Genomic DNA, 16,398 nt, shown 5'->3' with positions numbered 1-16,398 from the left:
TACAGCGGCGCTTCTCTCCCCGGAGGAACCGACCGCTAAGCGGCTCAAACTTCAGGAAACACCGCTACCCTCGGCACTGGGGCCTTCACCATGCAAAGAAGCACCAGTAGTCGAACCTCCACAGGGCTCTGTGGAAGGGATATCGACGCCTCCACCGCCACCGTGTTCAGCTGCTCTGCCTGCACCAAAGGATCATTTACATAAGTTGTGATGTAAAATGCATGATTAAATCATCCCTAACTATCCCTGATTAGTTTCTTCCCAGGAGGTGTGGCCCATTTCCCATGGCTTTCTTTGTTCTGTTAAACTCTTACTGGTCAAGACAATCAACAGGTCTGTAGTTTTGTTGATTACAAACTCCCGAGAATATTGCCTGAAGCTCCCCTGTGGTTTCTTCTTTGTGACTCTATGAATAGACATCACCTGTCTGGTGCCAGCTTGCCTGCTTTTGTAGATATCCAGGGACATTCTGTAAGTCATGCTCAGAAAGTCACTCAGAGTCCATTCAGCCCAGGCAGGCCAAAGACATGCAGAGGCTTCTGGGGATTTCCTTCTCCATGTTGGTTTTCTGTTCAGGCATACTTCTCACTTCCAAGGATAATAATGAAACAGGAGAGTTAGGGTATTCTAACAGATTCCAATAAATGCAAAAGTAGTCCATGTTGCCTATAAGTGAAGAATCACCTGAGCTAAATGATTCCAAATTATCCCTGTCAACTGAAAAGCAGGTTGTTAATAGAAACAAAAATCATACTTTGAAATGTCTGTATACCAATGCCAGAAATCTAAGAATTAAGATGGGAGTGTTAGAATGTATAGCAGTGACATAATTGGCATCACAGAGACCTGGTAAAAGGAAAAATGTAATATCAGGGTACAAATTATATCAAAATGATAGGGAGGATCAACCTGGTGGGGAGGGGGCAGTGCTTTATGTCCAGGATGACATAGAGTCCAATAGGATAAAAATCCTGCAAGAGACTAAATGCACAGTACAATCTTTATGGATTAAAGTCCCATGTATGTTGAGGAAGAATATAACAGTAAGAGTATACTACCGTCCACCTGGCCAATGATGAAATGCTAAGAGAAATTAGGGAAGCTATCCAATTAGGCAATGCAGTAATAATGGGAGATTTCAATTATCCTAATATTGCCTGGGTAAATGTAACATCAGGACATGCTAGAGAGAGAAAGGTAGGGGCAGATTTTCAAAGGGCTACGCACGTAACCCCCAAAAAGCTGCCCTTTCCACCCCCTGCGTGCGCCGAACCTATGTTGCATAGGCTCGGCGGCCTGCACAAGCCCCGAGACACGCATAAGTCCCGGGGCTTTCCTGGGGGAGGGGGGGCATGTCGGGGGGGCATGTTGTGGTGGCGCATCATCGGGGGTGTTGTTCCAGCCCGGGAGCATGGCTGAGGCCTCGAAACTGCTCCCAGGCCGGGGAATCGCGCCCCAGCAGCTGGCCGGCGCGTGTGAGTTACGCCTGCCTTGGGCAGGCGTAACTTTTATAATAAAGGTAGGGGGTTTAGATAGGGCTGGGGGGGTGGGTTAGGTAGGGGAAGGTGGGGGACGCCGGAAAGAAAGTTCCCTCCGAGGCCGCACCGATTTCGGAGCGGCCTCGGAGGGAACGGTGGCAGGCTGTGTGGCTCGGCGCACGCAGGCTGCCGATTTTGCGCAGCCTTGCACACACCAACCTGGATTTTAAAAGATACACGCGGCTACGCGCATATCTTTTAAAATCCGGCATACTCTTGTTTGCGCCGGCGTACTTTTTAAAAATCTGCCCCTTACTGAATAGAATAAATGACTGCTTCGGTTTAGGAACTGATGAGAGAGGGAGCTATTTTAGATTTAATTCTTTGTGAACACAGGATTTGATAATAGATAACAGTAGTGGGGCTTCTTGGCAATGCAGATAATAACATGATCAAAAATCTGAATTGACTAGAATAAGGACAGTAAGTAAATCAACGGCTCTAGCATTAAACTTTCAAAAGGGAAATGTTGATAAAATGAGGAAAATATAAAAAAAAAATTTTGAAAAGTGCAGCTACAAAGGTTGTGTAGAGCAGGCATGGACAATGTTTAAAAATACCATCTTAGAAGCACAGTCCAGATGTAATCCACATATTAAAAGTGGAAGAAAGGCCAAATGATTGCCAACATGGCCAAAAGGTGAAGTGAAAGGCTACTTTAGCCAAAAGAACTTTCAAAAATTGGAAGAAGGATCCATCTGTAAAAAAATAGGATAAAGCATAAGCATTGTCAAATTAAGTGTAAAATATTGATAAGACAGGTTAAGAGAATATTTTTAAAAGATTGGCTGTAGAGGCAAAAACTCATAATAAAAACTTTAAAAAATATATCCAAGGGGAGACCACGTGACCCGATGAGCTGGTGAGCTGCGTGTGAGCCGTGCTCCTAGCTCCCCACCGCTTTAACGCTAAATTTGGCCGGGGAACCGCGAACAAAGAGGCGTCCCCGATAGAACAAGGAACGCAAACCACCATCAAGGCTTTTTTTCATGCTGAAGAACCCGCGATGGCAGCTAAACCGCCAAGAAAGGAGAAAGCTTTGAGCCAGCAGAGTGAAGCAAAAATGGCCACCGGCCCCCCGAGTCCTGGCGCGGTCCCGGGAACGCCCGATCTCGTGAGTGATGTGACGGGGGCGGTGGTGAAAGCCTTGGAACCACGTTTTAGTGATTTAGTACAAAAAATAAATTTGGGGAATGAAACGCTGCTTGAAATCAAGCAACAGGTAGCGGAGACCCAACAACGAGTTGCAGATGTCGAATCTGAAACGCAACAACTGCTACAGACACAGGGCACTCTGACTAAGAAAATCTCAGACCTGGAACACAAAGTGGAGGATCTGGAGAATAGATCCCGCAGGAACAACCTGCGGTTTGTGGGGTTACCAGAGTCTATGGGGGAAAGGGAGCTGGCTCACATTATTGCATCATGGCTACCAGCAGCTCTGGATCTGCCTGATTTAGCTGGCAAGATGGACATTGAAAGGGCACATCGTTTGGGGGCAAAAACACCGGAGGCTCCCAAACCCAGGGTGGTCATTGCCCGCCTTCTGAACTTTAGCCAAAAATCTGCTATAATGCAAGCTTATCGCAAATGTGATTCTTTACTCTATGAGAATACCAAAATACTGATCTTTCAAGATTATTCGGCGGCCGTGTCGGCTAAGCGGAGAGAATTTTCACCCATTTGTGCGGATTTGTTTGAGAAAGATGAGATTCAACTTGCAATATCCGGCGCGGCTCCGCATGGAACTTAATGGAACATGGCACTGTTTTGAGACTGCAGATGCGGTTAGGAAATGTATAACGGAAAAAGTGGATTCCAGATGATTCAGAGGCCTGTAAGGGGCTGCATTCTGCCATGGACTTGAGTGTGTGGTATACAGGTTCCTATCTGTTGCATAGAGCATTGTTATTGTTGAGCTTTTAAGGGCGGGTTTTGCTCTTAACCATGATGTCGGTGGGGGAGCTGGAGGGAGGTGGAACGGGTGGTCTCTCTCCTCCTACAATGGAGGACAAGAAATGGGTTTCTAGTAATGGGGGGGATGGTGTGGGCATGGGGAAGAGGTTTTTTCTACGCATCACAATTTATTTTGTTTTTCACTCTATGTATGGTCATGGGACTATAACGGATTCTGCCGGGTTCACCGGGAGGTATGGGAGAGAAGGTTTTACACCGAGTCTAGTCCCAGGCTGGGGGGGCTGGACATGCTGGCGGTTATTAGTGTATGTTATTCTAAGGGTGATGTTTTATTATGCCAAAGAGCATGGCTGAATGTCTGCGGTGTGTGCCCTGGAATGTTGCAGGTCTTGGATCGCCTATTAAGAGAGCTATGGTTCTCCAATCCCTGCGACGTCATAAAGCAAAAATTGCATTTTTGCAAGAAACTCATCTCACGGAGGGGGAAAGTCAGAAGTTAGCTCGAGACTGGGTGGCGAAAGTATATTACTCCTCAGCTGTGCAACGGAAAGGGGGGGTCGCCATTCTCATTGGGAAAAATGTGGTCTTTGAGGATGCTCAGACTGTTTCCGACTCGGAAGGCAAATATGTACTGGTTACCGGGAAGCTATTCGGTACAGTGGTCACATTATGCTGTGTTTATGGCCCAAACGGGTACCAGCATGATTTTTTTCTGAACCTAATCCAATGTATCACTCTCCATCAAAAGGGCCTATTGCTCGTAGGAGGGGACTTTAATCAGGTGATGGATGTTCAGTTGGATAGAACATCTAGTGGCCTGGGGCACCGTCAGCGACAGGACAGAGGCTTACCGTATTTATGCCAGCAGGTTCAACTGGTGGACCCCTGGAGAATATTACATCCCGAATTACGTAATTATACCCATTTAGCACGGGTGCATCTTGCCATGTCCAGGCTAGATTACATCTTTGTATCTCCACAGTGCTTTAACAAGCTTACGGAGGCAGAAATAGGTCCGGAGGAATGCTCGGATCATGCTATGATTTGGGTGGAGGTCCGTCTGGGGGGACAGAGACCAGACCAGCCGAGGTGGTGCTTTCCAGCTTATTTATACGATGATATGGGACTACACACCCATCTTCAGGATAGGTGGAAGGATTATGCCACTAACAATGCCCAGCATTTGGCTACTCCGACTTTATTTTGGGAGGCGGGGAAAGCATCGATGAGAGGTGAAATCATAGCTTATGCCATCAGACAAAGACGAATAGCTAGCAAACAACTTATTGATTGGGAAAGGAGGTAGCGAAGGTCAGGAGACAACTTACAAATCATCCCTCGCCACAGGCTAAGCGTACATATCGAGACCTTCTCTACACGTTAAATTGTTATATTCACCAGAGGACACAGAGGGATTTACTACACAAGTCCCACAGGTTTTATCGGTATGGGAATAAAATGGGGAAGTTGTTAGCGAATCAGGTTAAAGCCCAGAGGGGAATGACTTTTATCCCTGGATTACAGGATTCTGCGGGCATTCGACATACATCTGGTTCCCAAATTTGTGCTATATTTCGGAAGTTCTACGAAAGTTTATATGCAAATGACAGATCACAGCAGGCCCCACTAGCTGAATCAGAATTTTTTCAGTCGCTGTCTCTCCCCAAAATTACAGCTGACCAATTGTCACTCTTAAATGCCCCTATTACAAGACAGGAAATCTGGGAGAACATCGGGGGAAGCAAGGCCCATAAGGCACCGGGCCCGGACGGGCTCAATGCGGACTTTTATAAATTATTGAAAACGGACGTTGGGGAACCTTTACAATGTTACTTTGCGAATATAGCTCAGGTTGGTTTTTCCAAGGAAGCAACCATGGCATACATTACAGTGCTTCCCAAGGGGGGTAAGGATCCCTTGAATCCTGCGTCCTACCGGCCCATTTCCTTGCTCAACTATGATGTCAAACTATTTGCTAGGATTCTGGCCAACAGGATTAATGGGGTCTTACCAACTTTAATCTCAGTAAGCCAGGTGGGTTTTGTGAAAGGGCGGAAAGCTAGCAGACACTTGCTTAGTTTATGGATGGCAATCGCGCATTGTGTGAAGCATCGAATCCCAGCTTTAGCTGTCGGATTTGACGCCGAAAAGGCGTTCGATCGAGTGGCCTGGGATTATTTATTCTCTGTTCTACAGAGATATGGTTTTCAAGGCACGGTAGTAGCCAACATCGCTGCACTCTATCAACATCCACAGTCTATGATTGTGGCAAATGGGTTGATGTCTGCTCCTTTTGAGTTATGTCAAGGTGTGAGGCAGGGCTGCCCATTGTCCCCCTTGCTTTATATCTTATCTCTGGATCCATTGTTGAGGGCTATTCAAGAGGATGCAGGGGTGGAGGGCTGGAGGGTGGGGAAATCTCAATTTAAGGTTGCCGCCTTCGCGGATGATGTCCTGATATTTGTTGTGAACCCTGTTGTTTCACTACCCAGAGTCCTTGAACTGCAAGCGCAATTTGGGGTCTTTTCGGGTTTAAAAATCAATAGAGACAAATCAGAAGCCATTGACATTTTGGGCTCGATTCAAGGACTCTGGCCTGGAGCTTTCCCATTACGATGGGTTACCTCTGAGATGAAATATCTGGGTATTCGTATACCGGTTGATGTTACTCAATTATATGACGTGAATATATTGCCCTTGCTCAATAAAACGAAACAGAAATTAGCAGAGTGGATGCAACTCCCGCTATCCATCACAGGGAGGATACAGCTGTTTAAAATGATTGAACTACCTAAATGGTTGTATATAATGCAAATGCTTCCCATCTGGATCAAGAAACAGCATATCTTGGCATTGAATGCAGCCCTTAGGAACTTCGTGTGGAGAAATAAGAAGGCGAGAATCGGTTTGAATACGCTTATGCATTCTCAGCAGGAAGGAGGGCTTGCCTGCCCCAACTTACACTTATATAATGTGGCTAGCTTGCTTTGCCACCTTCAAGATTGGCTACGGGGCTCTAGCACTTTTATACCTAGGGATCTACTGCGAGACTGGTGCCAGCCTATTGCCATTCCTAACTTGCTCATAGCTCAGAGATCGGAGCTTCCGGTACACATTCGAGACTTTCCGTATATCAGAGCGTGTCGGTTGGTATGGAAAAGGTTATGTGCACAGCTTAACATCTCATGGAGGACATTAACGTTTGCAACTATACGGGGACTACCACAGTTCCCTTCCAGCTGGGACTACTCTATATTTCATCAATGGGAGATGTTAGGTCTCACACACATTGCCCAGGTTCTTAATGACACACGAACAGATGTGCGAGCATTTGCTGATCTGCAGGTGCAATTTGGGATTCCGCGCACTAATTTTTATGCCTACTTTCAGCTCAGACATTTTATTGCTAAGTGGGACAGGATGCCGTCGGATGGAACTCCATTGGACCGATTGCCAACATTCTTCCCCACATCTACTCTAAGGACATCATGTTCATGTATGCTTAAACAACTTGTAGTACTAGATCCCGTGGAGCAACTAAGCCACCTCTTAACTAAGTGGAATGAAGATCTGCATTGTCAGCTCTCTATAAAACAACTGATGGGCTGCTTTCGATCTATTTGCTCTATCACGGATAATGTACAGTTACGGGAAGTTCAGTTTAAACTGCTGCACAGAATATATGTCACCCCGGCTCAAGCTTGCCACTGGAAGATGTCCTCCTCATCGGCATGTTTTAAATGTGGGGCGGATGAGGCTACTTTCAAGCATAATTTCTGGGACTGTATTGGGATTCGCCAGTTTTGGGTGACAGTTTTACATTATCTGGGTCAGCTATTGGACCACAACATCCCGCTGGACCCACTTCTTTGTCTGTTACACGTATCGGGGGACTTAGAGCTGGGGAACCATCATAGCCCTTCCGGATGTCTGTTGCGTAAAGGCCTGTTACTGGTTAAGCAAACTATTTTGTCCCATTGGATGGAGAAAGACCTACCGACGTTTACCCAGTGGCGACTAAAATTTCATCAGATGGTGGTTTTCGAACAGCTGACGGCAAAGGCTGCTTCTTCCCCGAGGAAACGCGACCAGTTCCTGGAAATTTGGACGCCATATCTCCAAACACTAAATCAACATGCGAGGAGCAAAATTTTGGACTTCGCTACTTAAGTCATGGTCTACAGGAAGCCCTTCTGTTGAGCCGATTTCATTCTCGGACAGATCCTGGGGGACTCTGGGCTCGGATAGGCTGATTCCCTTTATAATTCTTATGTTTTTATTATTCACTGATGGGCAGATCGGATAGTAGACACATGTTCTATAGAACTCAGCCTGCACATATCTTCTCTTCTTATTGCCCTTGTAATTGCAATGTCTGTTCCATACTGTATATATCTGCTGTTTGGATGCGTAGAAGGGTGGGGGGGGGGAGGTGGGGGTCCCTTACAGTACACGGGTGAGTTACCAGGTTATGATAACCGTTTAAATGTTCTGTACTGTTCCTGGGTTGTAAAGTTGCAAACTAATAAATAAAGACTTACAAAAAAAAAAAATATATCCAAAGCAGGAAGCCTGCAATGAGTTGGTTGGACCATTAGATGATCAAGGGGTTAAAGGAGCACTTAGGGAAGATAAGATGTTGTTCACGGAAAGATTAAATGAAATCTTTGCTTCCGTGTATACTAATGAGGATGATGAGGAGATACCCGTTCCAAGGATGGTTTTTAGGGGTGGTGATTCGAATGAACTGAACCAAAACACAATGAACCTGGAAGATGTAGTAGACCAGATTCGACAAACTGAAGAGTAGCAAAACACCTGGACCAGATGGTAAATAACCCAGGGTTCTGAAAGAACTAAATCATGAAATTTCAGACCTAGTACTAGTAATTTGTAATCTGTTATTAAAATCATCCATTGTACCTGAGGACTGGAGGGTGGCCAATGTAACGCCGATATTTAAAAAGGGCTCCAGTTGTGATCTGGGAAACTGCAAACCAGAAAGCCTGACTTCAGTGCCAGGAAAAATCATGGAAACTATTCTAAACTTCAAAATCACAGAACATATAGACAGAAATGGTTTAATGGGACACAGCCAGGATGGATTTACCCAAGGGAAGTTTTGCCTTACAAATCTCCTACATTTTTATGAAGAGGTGAATAAACATTTAGATAAAGGTGAACCCAGTAGATGTAGTGATTTGGATTTTCAGAATGTATTTGACAAAGTCACTCATGAGAAGCTTATAAGAAAACTAAAAAGTAATGGGGTAGGAGGAATGTCCTTTTGTGGATTGTAAACTGGTTAAGATACAGGAAACAGAGTGTAGAATTAAATGGTCCATTTTCTCACTGGGAAAAAGTAAACAGTGGAGTGCCTGAGGGATCTGTATTTGGATTGGTGCTTTTTAATAAATTGTTATAAATGAAATGGAAATTGGTATGATAAATGAAGTGATCAAATTTGCAGATGACACAAAACTGAGTAGCTAAATCACAAGCGGATTGTGATAAATTGCAGGAGGACCTTGTGAGACTGGAAGATTGGGTGTCCAAATGGCAGATGAAATTTAATGTGGACAAGTGCAAGGTGATGCATATAGGAAAAAGTAACCCATGCTGTCGTTACAAGATATGTTCCATACCAAGAGTTACCACCCAGGAAAAAGATCTAGGCGTAGTCGTGGATAATACATTGAAATTGTCAGCTCAATGTGCTGCAGCAGTCAAAATAGCAAACAATATTAGGAATTATTAGGAAGGGAATGGTGAATAAAATGGAGAATGTCATAATGCCTCTGTTTCGCTCCATGGTGAGACCGCACTTTGAATACTGTGTGCAATTCTGGTAGCCACATCTCAAAAAAGATATAGTTGCACTGGAGAAGGCACAGAGAAGGGCATGGAACAGCTTCCCTATGAAGAAAAGCTAAAGAGGTTTGGGCTGTTCAATTAAGAGAAAAGACAGCTGAGGGAGGAATATCAAAATCATAAAAGGACTTGAAAAAGTTAATATAAATCAGAATTCATTGCCAGAGGATGTGGTTACAGTAATTAGTGTAATTGGGTTTAAAAAAAGGTTTGGATAAGTTCCTAGAGGAAAAATACATAAACTGCTATTAATAAGCAATAGTAGCTTGAGATTTATTTAATGTTTGGGTATTTGCCAGGTGCTTGTGACTTGGATTGGCCACTGTTGGAAACAGGATACTGGGCTTGATGGACCCTTCGTCTGACCCAATATGGCAATTCTTATATGATAGATGTGATTAAAATCGTGACAGAACTTCAATGGGTAAAAGTGAATCGGTTATTTATTCTTTCAGATAATAGAAGGACTAAGGGGCACACTCCATGAAGTTAGCTTGATGGGACCCTCAGTCTAACTCAGTAAGGCAACTTATGTTCTTATGAGTTGGCTCCTATAAAAATTGATATTACCTAAACACAGGCAAATTACCCTTGCACGAATCAAAACATGCTTTACAAATTAGAGCACTATTGGCGTAAGACTAATTTGAATGAAAACTTTGAAAAATACAAGCTTCAATTCACGAATTACAGGAATCTTATGGATACAGCAAAAATAGCTGCCTTTTCTGCAAAGATAGCTGTGGCGAGAGGAAATCCATGAGAACTTTTTCATGTAGTGAAAAAGTTGGCATCTCCTGCTGTAGATACAGATTTGCAAAGATATAGTGCATGTGATCCAAAGCATTGTGATAAATTTGTGCAATTTTTTGAAGACAAAATAATCAATGTATGCAGCAAGTTTGGCACTGGTGATATTCCTGTTGCGGTTTGTTCTGGCTCAATCTCATCAGCATGGGACTCTTTATCGCACAAGAACTGAACTGGAAAGGTCCAAAGGAGGCAGAGTTCCACTAGCTACAAGACCTTTGCTTCCATAAAGGACTGCAGCAGAACACAAAATGGGTATGCCTCCAGTCTTCTCAAGCAAATGCCCCCGAACCAACATACTCAATGTTTCCAAAAGCACCTGCCACTGTTCCTATCTGTTTGGTTACCTCACATGATACTTTGCCACCACTGCTGCTATGCCAGTTGTTCCTGTTCCGGCTGCATCTAGACTACCAGTGTATTCTAAGGCTGCCAATATAGTGGTGTCATTAGGGTTTTCTGTAGCCTGCTTTGACATAGCTCTGGGCTAAGGGTAGTTAGTTTTTAGGTATAAGGGAGCTTTGCAGCAATCATGACCCTGTCAGCTTCTTCATGCACAATTTGCCTGAAATGTATATGGCTAAAGTGGGCACATAGATAATAAACTGATCCTTTGAGTCGATTGTCACTTGGACCATGAGCTCAGCAGAAAATACCTGGGTCTTTCCCTTATGCTGGACCATTAAGAAATAGGTTAAAAATTTTATAAGGGGGAAAAAATGAAAAAACTTAAATAGCCATAAATCAGATTGAACTCATGCAGTACATCAGTGGGTCCTATTCACCATCTTGGGTCTCTCCAGTCATCAGTTTTTTAATACCACAAAATTTTTCACCTGGTTTATTTATTTTTATTTTAAAAACTTTTCTATACCATTGCTAAGTTAAATACCGTCGCAACGGTTTACATGTAGGCACATATTTAATGTAGGTAAAAGTGTACTATAGTACATTCTAACAGGTGCCGTCAAAGGTTCGGTTACAATATATCATTAGACATAGTCATTTAGCGAAGTAGTTCATGACCAATCGTACCAAGGTACTTACACCGGTAGTTTTATTACACATAGTATTATAGTTATGTTTTATTGTGGTGTAGAGTTCATAGACTAATATACTGTATAGTCCTAAGGACTGTATGTCTGTGCCTTTCTGTCTTTTCCTGAAATATTTCTCTCTATTCTCCTGTTTATGCTGATCTCTTCTTTAGGCTCTTTTCATACTACATTTAAATTGCTGTTTCCTAGCATACAGACAAATGGGTTCAGGACCAGTGGGTTTTGTACCTCTACCAGCAAATGGAGATGGAGCAAACTGACAGGCTGGCAGGCTGTCACTGCAGGAGTGTACATATACACTGCAGTGATATCAGACTGCCAGTATTCTCTGTCTCTAGCAGATGGTGGATGTGCATTTCCCTACTGGAAATTGCTTTACATTTTGGAAGGAGAAATGAAAGAAAAAAAAGTGTTCTGCTCTCCTGCAGTGATATCAAATGGTCCCTCCCCCAACTGAGAATTTCTGAGGTGAGTTTCGAGGTCCTTCAGATGAGTGTCTTGGTCCTGTAGCAGGTTTTTCGGCTGGCATGGACTTAGCTGCTTGGACAGCTGAAAGGCAGTGGGTACATGAAGCCAAGCATGGCAATAACAGCATATGCCCTCTCCCTCCACAGCTGGAAACCATCTCTGTACTCAGCCGGGAAGGGCTGAACTCAGGTAAGATAAAAAAATAAATAAATAATAATTATATATCTAATATAAATACAGAGATGCATAAGGAGGATTTTTGTGTAGAGTTTCCTCCCTACCAGGTTTCCATGCTCAGTTCACCAGTCTGCCATTCATCCTGATCTGAGGGAGGTTTAAGGGACGTGAGCAGCCTTATTGGCTAGGCTCAGCTCTGAGGCTTTTCTCCTGTGTGCCGTGTGGTAGGCCATCTTGTACATTATATCTCACCAGAAACTCTGATACAGTTGGATCTTTATGGCCAGTTGCAAATACATGATTCTGTATGTTAGAGATTAAGTGAAAATAAGAATTTTGACAATTGAGTTAATCATTAAATTTATTTCTCTTTTCTTTTAGCACATAAATGCTCATCAAGCCTATGAATTACAGATCTCATCAATGGCTAAAACTATGTCTAGACTTGAGGAGGAGCTCAAACATGAGCAAAATCAGAAGGCTTCAGTATTGTCTGAACTGAGTTCTGTGAGAGATCTTTGTGTTAAACTTGATTCTAACAAAGAGCTATTTTCACGGCAACTGACATCCAAAAGCATGGAATATGAAAGGGTAAGATTCAGTGAAAACAGTTGTAAAATGAGCTGCAGTTTTGAAATGATTAGTTTGGCTAAAAAGCATAATTTAATCTTTTATTTTGCGATTCTCAACAATTTTTTAAAAATATTTGTCAAAACATTTTCAGACACTAAAATGCTGACTCTTAGCTTTTCTATATCAGCACCAAGAGGGTCGGTGGAATACCAAGCCACGAAATAGTTCAGTATGAAAAAGGATGATCAGGTTGTCATAGAGTTCCAAGAAGTTAGAATTTAAAGTTTATTCAATCTCAAGAATGTGTCAAGTCAGTGTTTGAAAATCCAAATAAATGGTCCCCCGATACAGACCGTATTTCAAAATAACTGCATCAGGAGGGACTTCAAATCTGTATAATACAACTAAATAGTATTAGGATAGCGGACAAACATAGGCTTTGTAGGACATAAATATTTCAATAAATTTAATAGGAATCAGCTTACCGGAACTTGGTGCTTACAGGAACAAGCAGAATGGCCCATCAAAACAGGCTTACGGTGTTCACATTTAAATAGAATAGAGCAACCCACGCCAAAGAGGAGGTCATGTGATCAGGACTGTCAATCAAAATACAAATGATAGGGTCACCTAATATAGCCATGGCAGTGATAAGGTTGATCCTGATTCCCTGGAAGATGGGAAATTCCAGGGTTGGAACCATATCGAACCATGGTACGGTTCTTTCATAGAGATGAACTGCCGGCCTTGATTTCTCAGACCTTGAAATAGCTCCTGGTTCGGATGCTATGACAGAGCTGAGGAAGAATCCCATTTTGGTTTCCTTGGTTTTTTTTCCCGGTGATGGATGCCATTCAGGAATTGATTGATCTGGAATGGGATGCCCCAGAGGCAAAATTTAAATGGGGTCAGGCATTTAGAAGGCCTGTACCCCCTGGATCTGGCTGTGAGAGAGCGTTTGCGTTTTCCCAAAGTGGATGCTCTGGTATGGGCCGTGTCTAAGTGGACGATTATCCCCGTAGAGGGAGGAGCAGTTTTGAAGGATGTTCATGATAGGATTGAGGCTTTTCTTAAGCAAACCTTTGAGGCAGTGGCAATGAATTTACAGATAGCCTCCTGTTCCACCCTAGTGGTGAGAACTTGTCTGCTTCTCTCTCAAGAGGTCAATGAGTCTGAGGGAATTCCAGAGCGGTTATGGAGCCTGCTGCCGCCTTTTTAGCAGATGCACGTTGTGATTTGGTCCAGCCAGAAGAGTGGCTTTGGTGATAACCAGGCGTCAACTGTGGTTGCAAAATTGGTCAGCTGACACAGCTTCCAAAGCCAATCTTACCAAGATACCCTTTAAAGGCTCACTCTTGTTTGGGAAGGAATTGAGAAACTGGCCAGTAAGTGAGTCGAGTCTCCAGTACCTCGGCTGTAGGAGGATAAGAAACAGTTACAGCGCTCCTTTGGTATGCGGAGTCGTTTCCAAGGTTCCAGGCAATTTCGTCCCTACAGAGGGACGACCTTTCAGCAGACTCAGCCTTTCAGTAGATCTCAGTCCTTTCATCCCCGGCAGCCCAAGAAAGGAGCGGGCTCGGGTGGTAGACCTTCCCGAGCTTCTCGGTGAAGGTTTGCTGACCCACCTTCTGGAGCAGGAAATAGTACATCTCTCTCTCTCATCGAATGTGGGTCAAGATCACATCAGACCAGTGGGTCCTGGAAGTGATTTGCGAAGGGTATGCACTGCAATTTTGCAGTATTCCTCGGGATGTGTTCATGGTGTCCCCTTGCCACTCCCCGCAGAAGAAGCAGGCAATGGAGTTCACGCTTCAAAGGCTCATCAGACTGAGGGCTGCAGTTTCGGTGCCCATGTCTCAAGAAAGTATGGGGCGATATTCCATTTATTTTGTTGTGCCCAAGGAGGGCTCCTTTCGTCCCATCTTGGATCTCAAGAGGGTCAACTGTCACTTGAAGGTGACTCATTTTCGAATGGAAACCTTATGCTGGGTAATAATGGTGGTGCACTCGGGGGAATTTCTGACCTCCTTGGATCTTACCTTCATATTCCCATCTGATTGTAACACCAACACTTTCTATGCTTTGCAGTGTTGGGACACCATTATCAGTTTCAGGCGCTGACTTTTGGTCTAGCCACCACTCCCAGAACATTTTCCAAGATTATGGTGGTGGTAGTTGCAAAAAGAAGGAATCCTGATGCCACCCGTATTTGGACAACTGGCTAATTTGAGCCATGTCTCAGGAAGAGAGCCGCCTGGTGACAGACAAGGTGATCTTATTTCAGGAGCTCGATTGGGTGGTGAACCTGTTCAAGAGCAATCTTCAACCATCCTAGTCTTTGGAGTCTCTGGGGGGTCCGGTTTGACACGGGACAGCACAGAGCTTTCCTACCAGAAGTTCAGATCCAGAGATTGTCTAAAGTGTTTTTGATGAACACCATACACCTAACGGTGTGGTCCTACCTACAGGTACTCGGCTTGATGACAGCTATCCTGGAAATGGTGCCCTGGGCAAGAGCGCATATGTGTCCTCTTCAGTGCTCTCTATCTCACTGGAACCCACAGTCTCAGAATTATGCAGTTGGCTCCTGTTGCTGTTGGATATCTACTCCCACCCCAGTAGAGGTTTTAGGAGATCATCTGAGAAAGGGAGTTCCCTTGTCCTCTCCAGCCTGGCTGGTACTCACGACATATGCGAGTCTCCACGGTTGGGGGGCTCATTATCTGGAGTTTAACAGTCCAGGGGTACTGGAATGCCGAAGAATCCTGCTGGAACATCAAGCGCCTGGAGGCCTGGGCGATACGGCTGGCATGCTTGCAGTTCAGCCACAGGCTGCAGAATCAAGCGGTTTGTGAGATGTCTGGCAATATGACGACAGTGGCCTATATCAGTCACCAGGGAGGAACCAAGAGCTAGCAAGTGTCGCAGGAAATAGACCAGCTGATGAAATGGGTAGAAGGTCATCTGTAGATCTCGAACTCTCACATTGCAGGAAAAAGACAACATAAGAGCAGACTATCTCAGCAGGGAGAATCTGGACCCAGGAGCTTGGGTGTTGTCAGCTGAGGTGTTTCAGCTGATTGTGGATCGCTGGGGCCTTCCATTCTTAGACCACAAATTCTTCTGGCAACAAATTCCAGAGCTTAATTGTGCATTGAGTGAAAAAGAATTTTCTCCGATTAGTCTTAAATATGCTACTTGCTAACTTCATGGAATGCCCTTAGTCCTTCTATTATCTGAAAGTGTAAATAACCACGTCACATCTACTCGTTCAAGACCTCTCATGATCTTTAAGACCTATATCATATCCCCCCCTCAGCCGTCTCTTCTCCAAGCTGAACAACTCTAACCTCTTCAGCCTTTCCTCATAGGGGAGCTGTTCCATTCCCATTATCAATTTTGGTTGCTCTTCTCTGTACATTCTCCATCGCAACTATATCTTTTTTTGAGATGCGGCAACCAGAATTGTACACAGTGTTCAAGGTGCGGTCTTACCATGGAAGTGATACAGAGGCATTATGACATTTTCTGTTTTATTAACCATTCCCTTCCTAATAATTCCTAGCACCGTTTGCTTTTTTTGACTGCTGCAGCACACTGAGCAGGCGATTTCAAAGTATTATCGAATATGATGCCTAGATCTTTTTCCTGGGTGGTAATATGGAACCTAACATCATGTAACTACAGCAAGGGTTATTTTTCCCTATATGCAACACCTTGCACTTATCCACATTAAATCTCATCTGCTATTTGGATGCCCAATCTTCCAGTCTTGCAAGGTCCTCCTGTAATGTATCACAATCTGCTTGTGACTTAACTACTCTGAATAATTTTGTATCATCCACAAATTTGATAACCTCACTTGTATTCCTTTCCAGATCATTTATAAATATATTGAAAAGCACCGGTCCAAGTACAGATCCCTGAGGCACTCCATTGTTTACCCTTTTCCACTAAGAAAATTGACCAATTAATCCTACTCTGTT

At 43.9% G+C, this 16,398-nt stretch overlaps 1 protein-coding gene across 2 annotated transcripts in view; it reads left to right on the top strand.

Moving 5' to 3' along the window:
• Positions 1-16,398, top strand: part of CEP135 (centrosomal protein 135) — a 435,470-nt gene that overhangs the window by 339,011 nt on the left and 80,061 nt on the right. For both annotated transcript variants that reach the window (XM_029587343.1, XM_029587336.1), the window contains one exon: positions 12,221-12,430. In XM_029587343.1, coding sequence (XP_029443203.1) covers positions 12,221-12,430 — 210 coding nt within the window. The remainder of the gene's footprint in view (positions 1-12,220; positions 12,431-16,398) is intronic.

This window comes from Rhinatrema bivittatum, chromosome 1, assembly GCF_901001135.1.
Source record: "Rhinatrema bivittatum chromosome 1, aRhiBiv1.1, whole genome shotgun sequence".
Lineage (NCBI taxonomy): Eukaryota > Metazoa > Chordata > Amphibia > Gymnophiona > Rhinatrematidae > Rhinatrema > Rhinatrema bivittatum.
The sequence above is the reverse complement of the archived record's forward strand: the minus strand, read 5'-3'. Positions and strand labels throughout refer to the sequence as shown.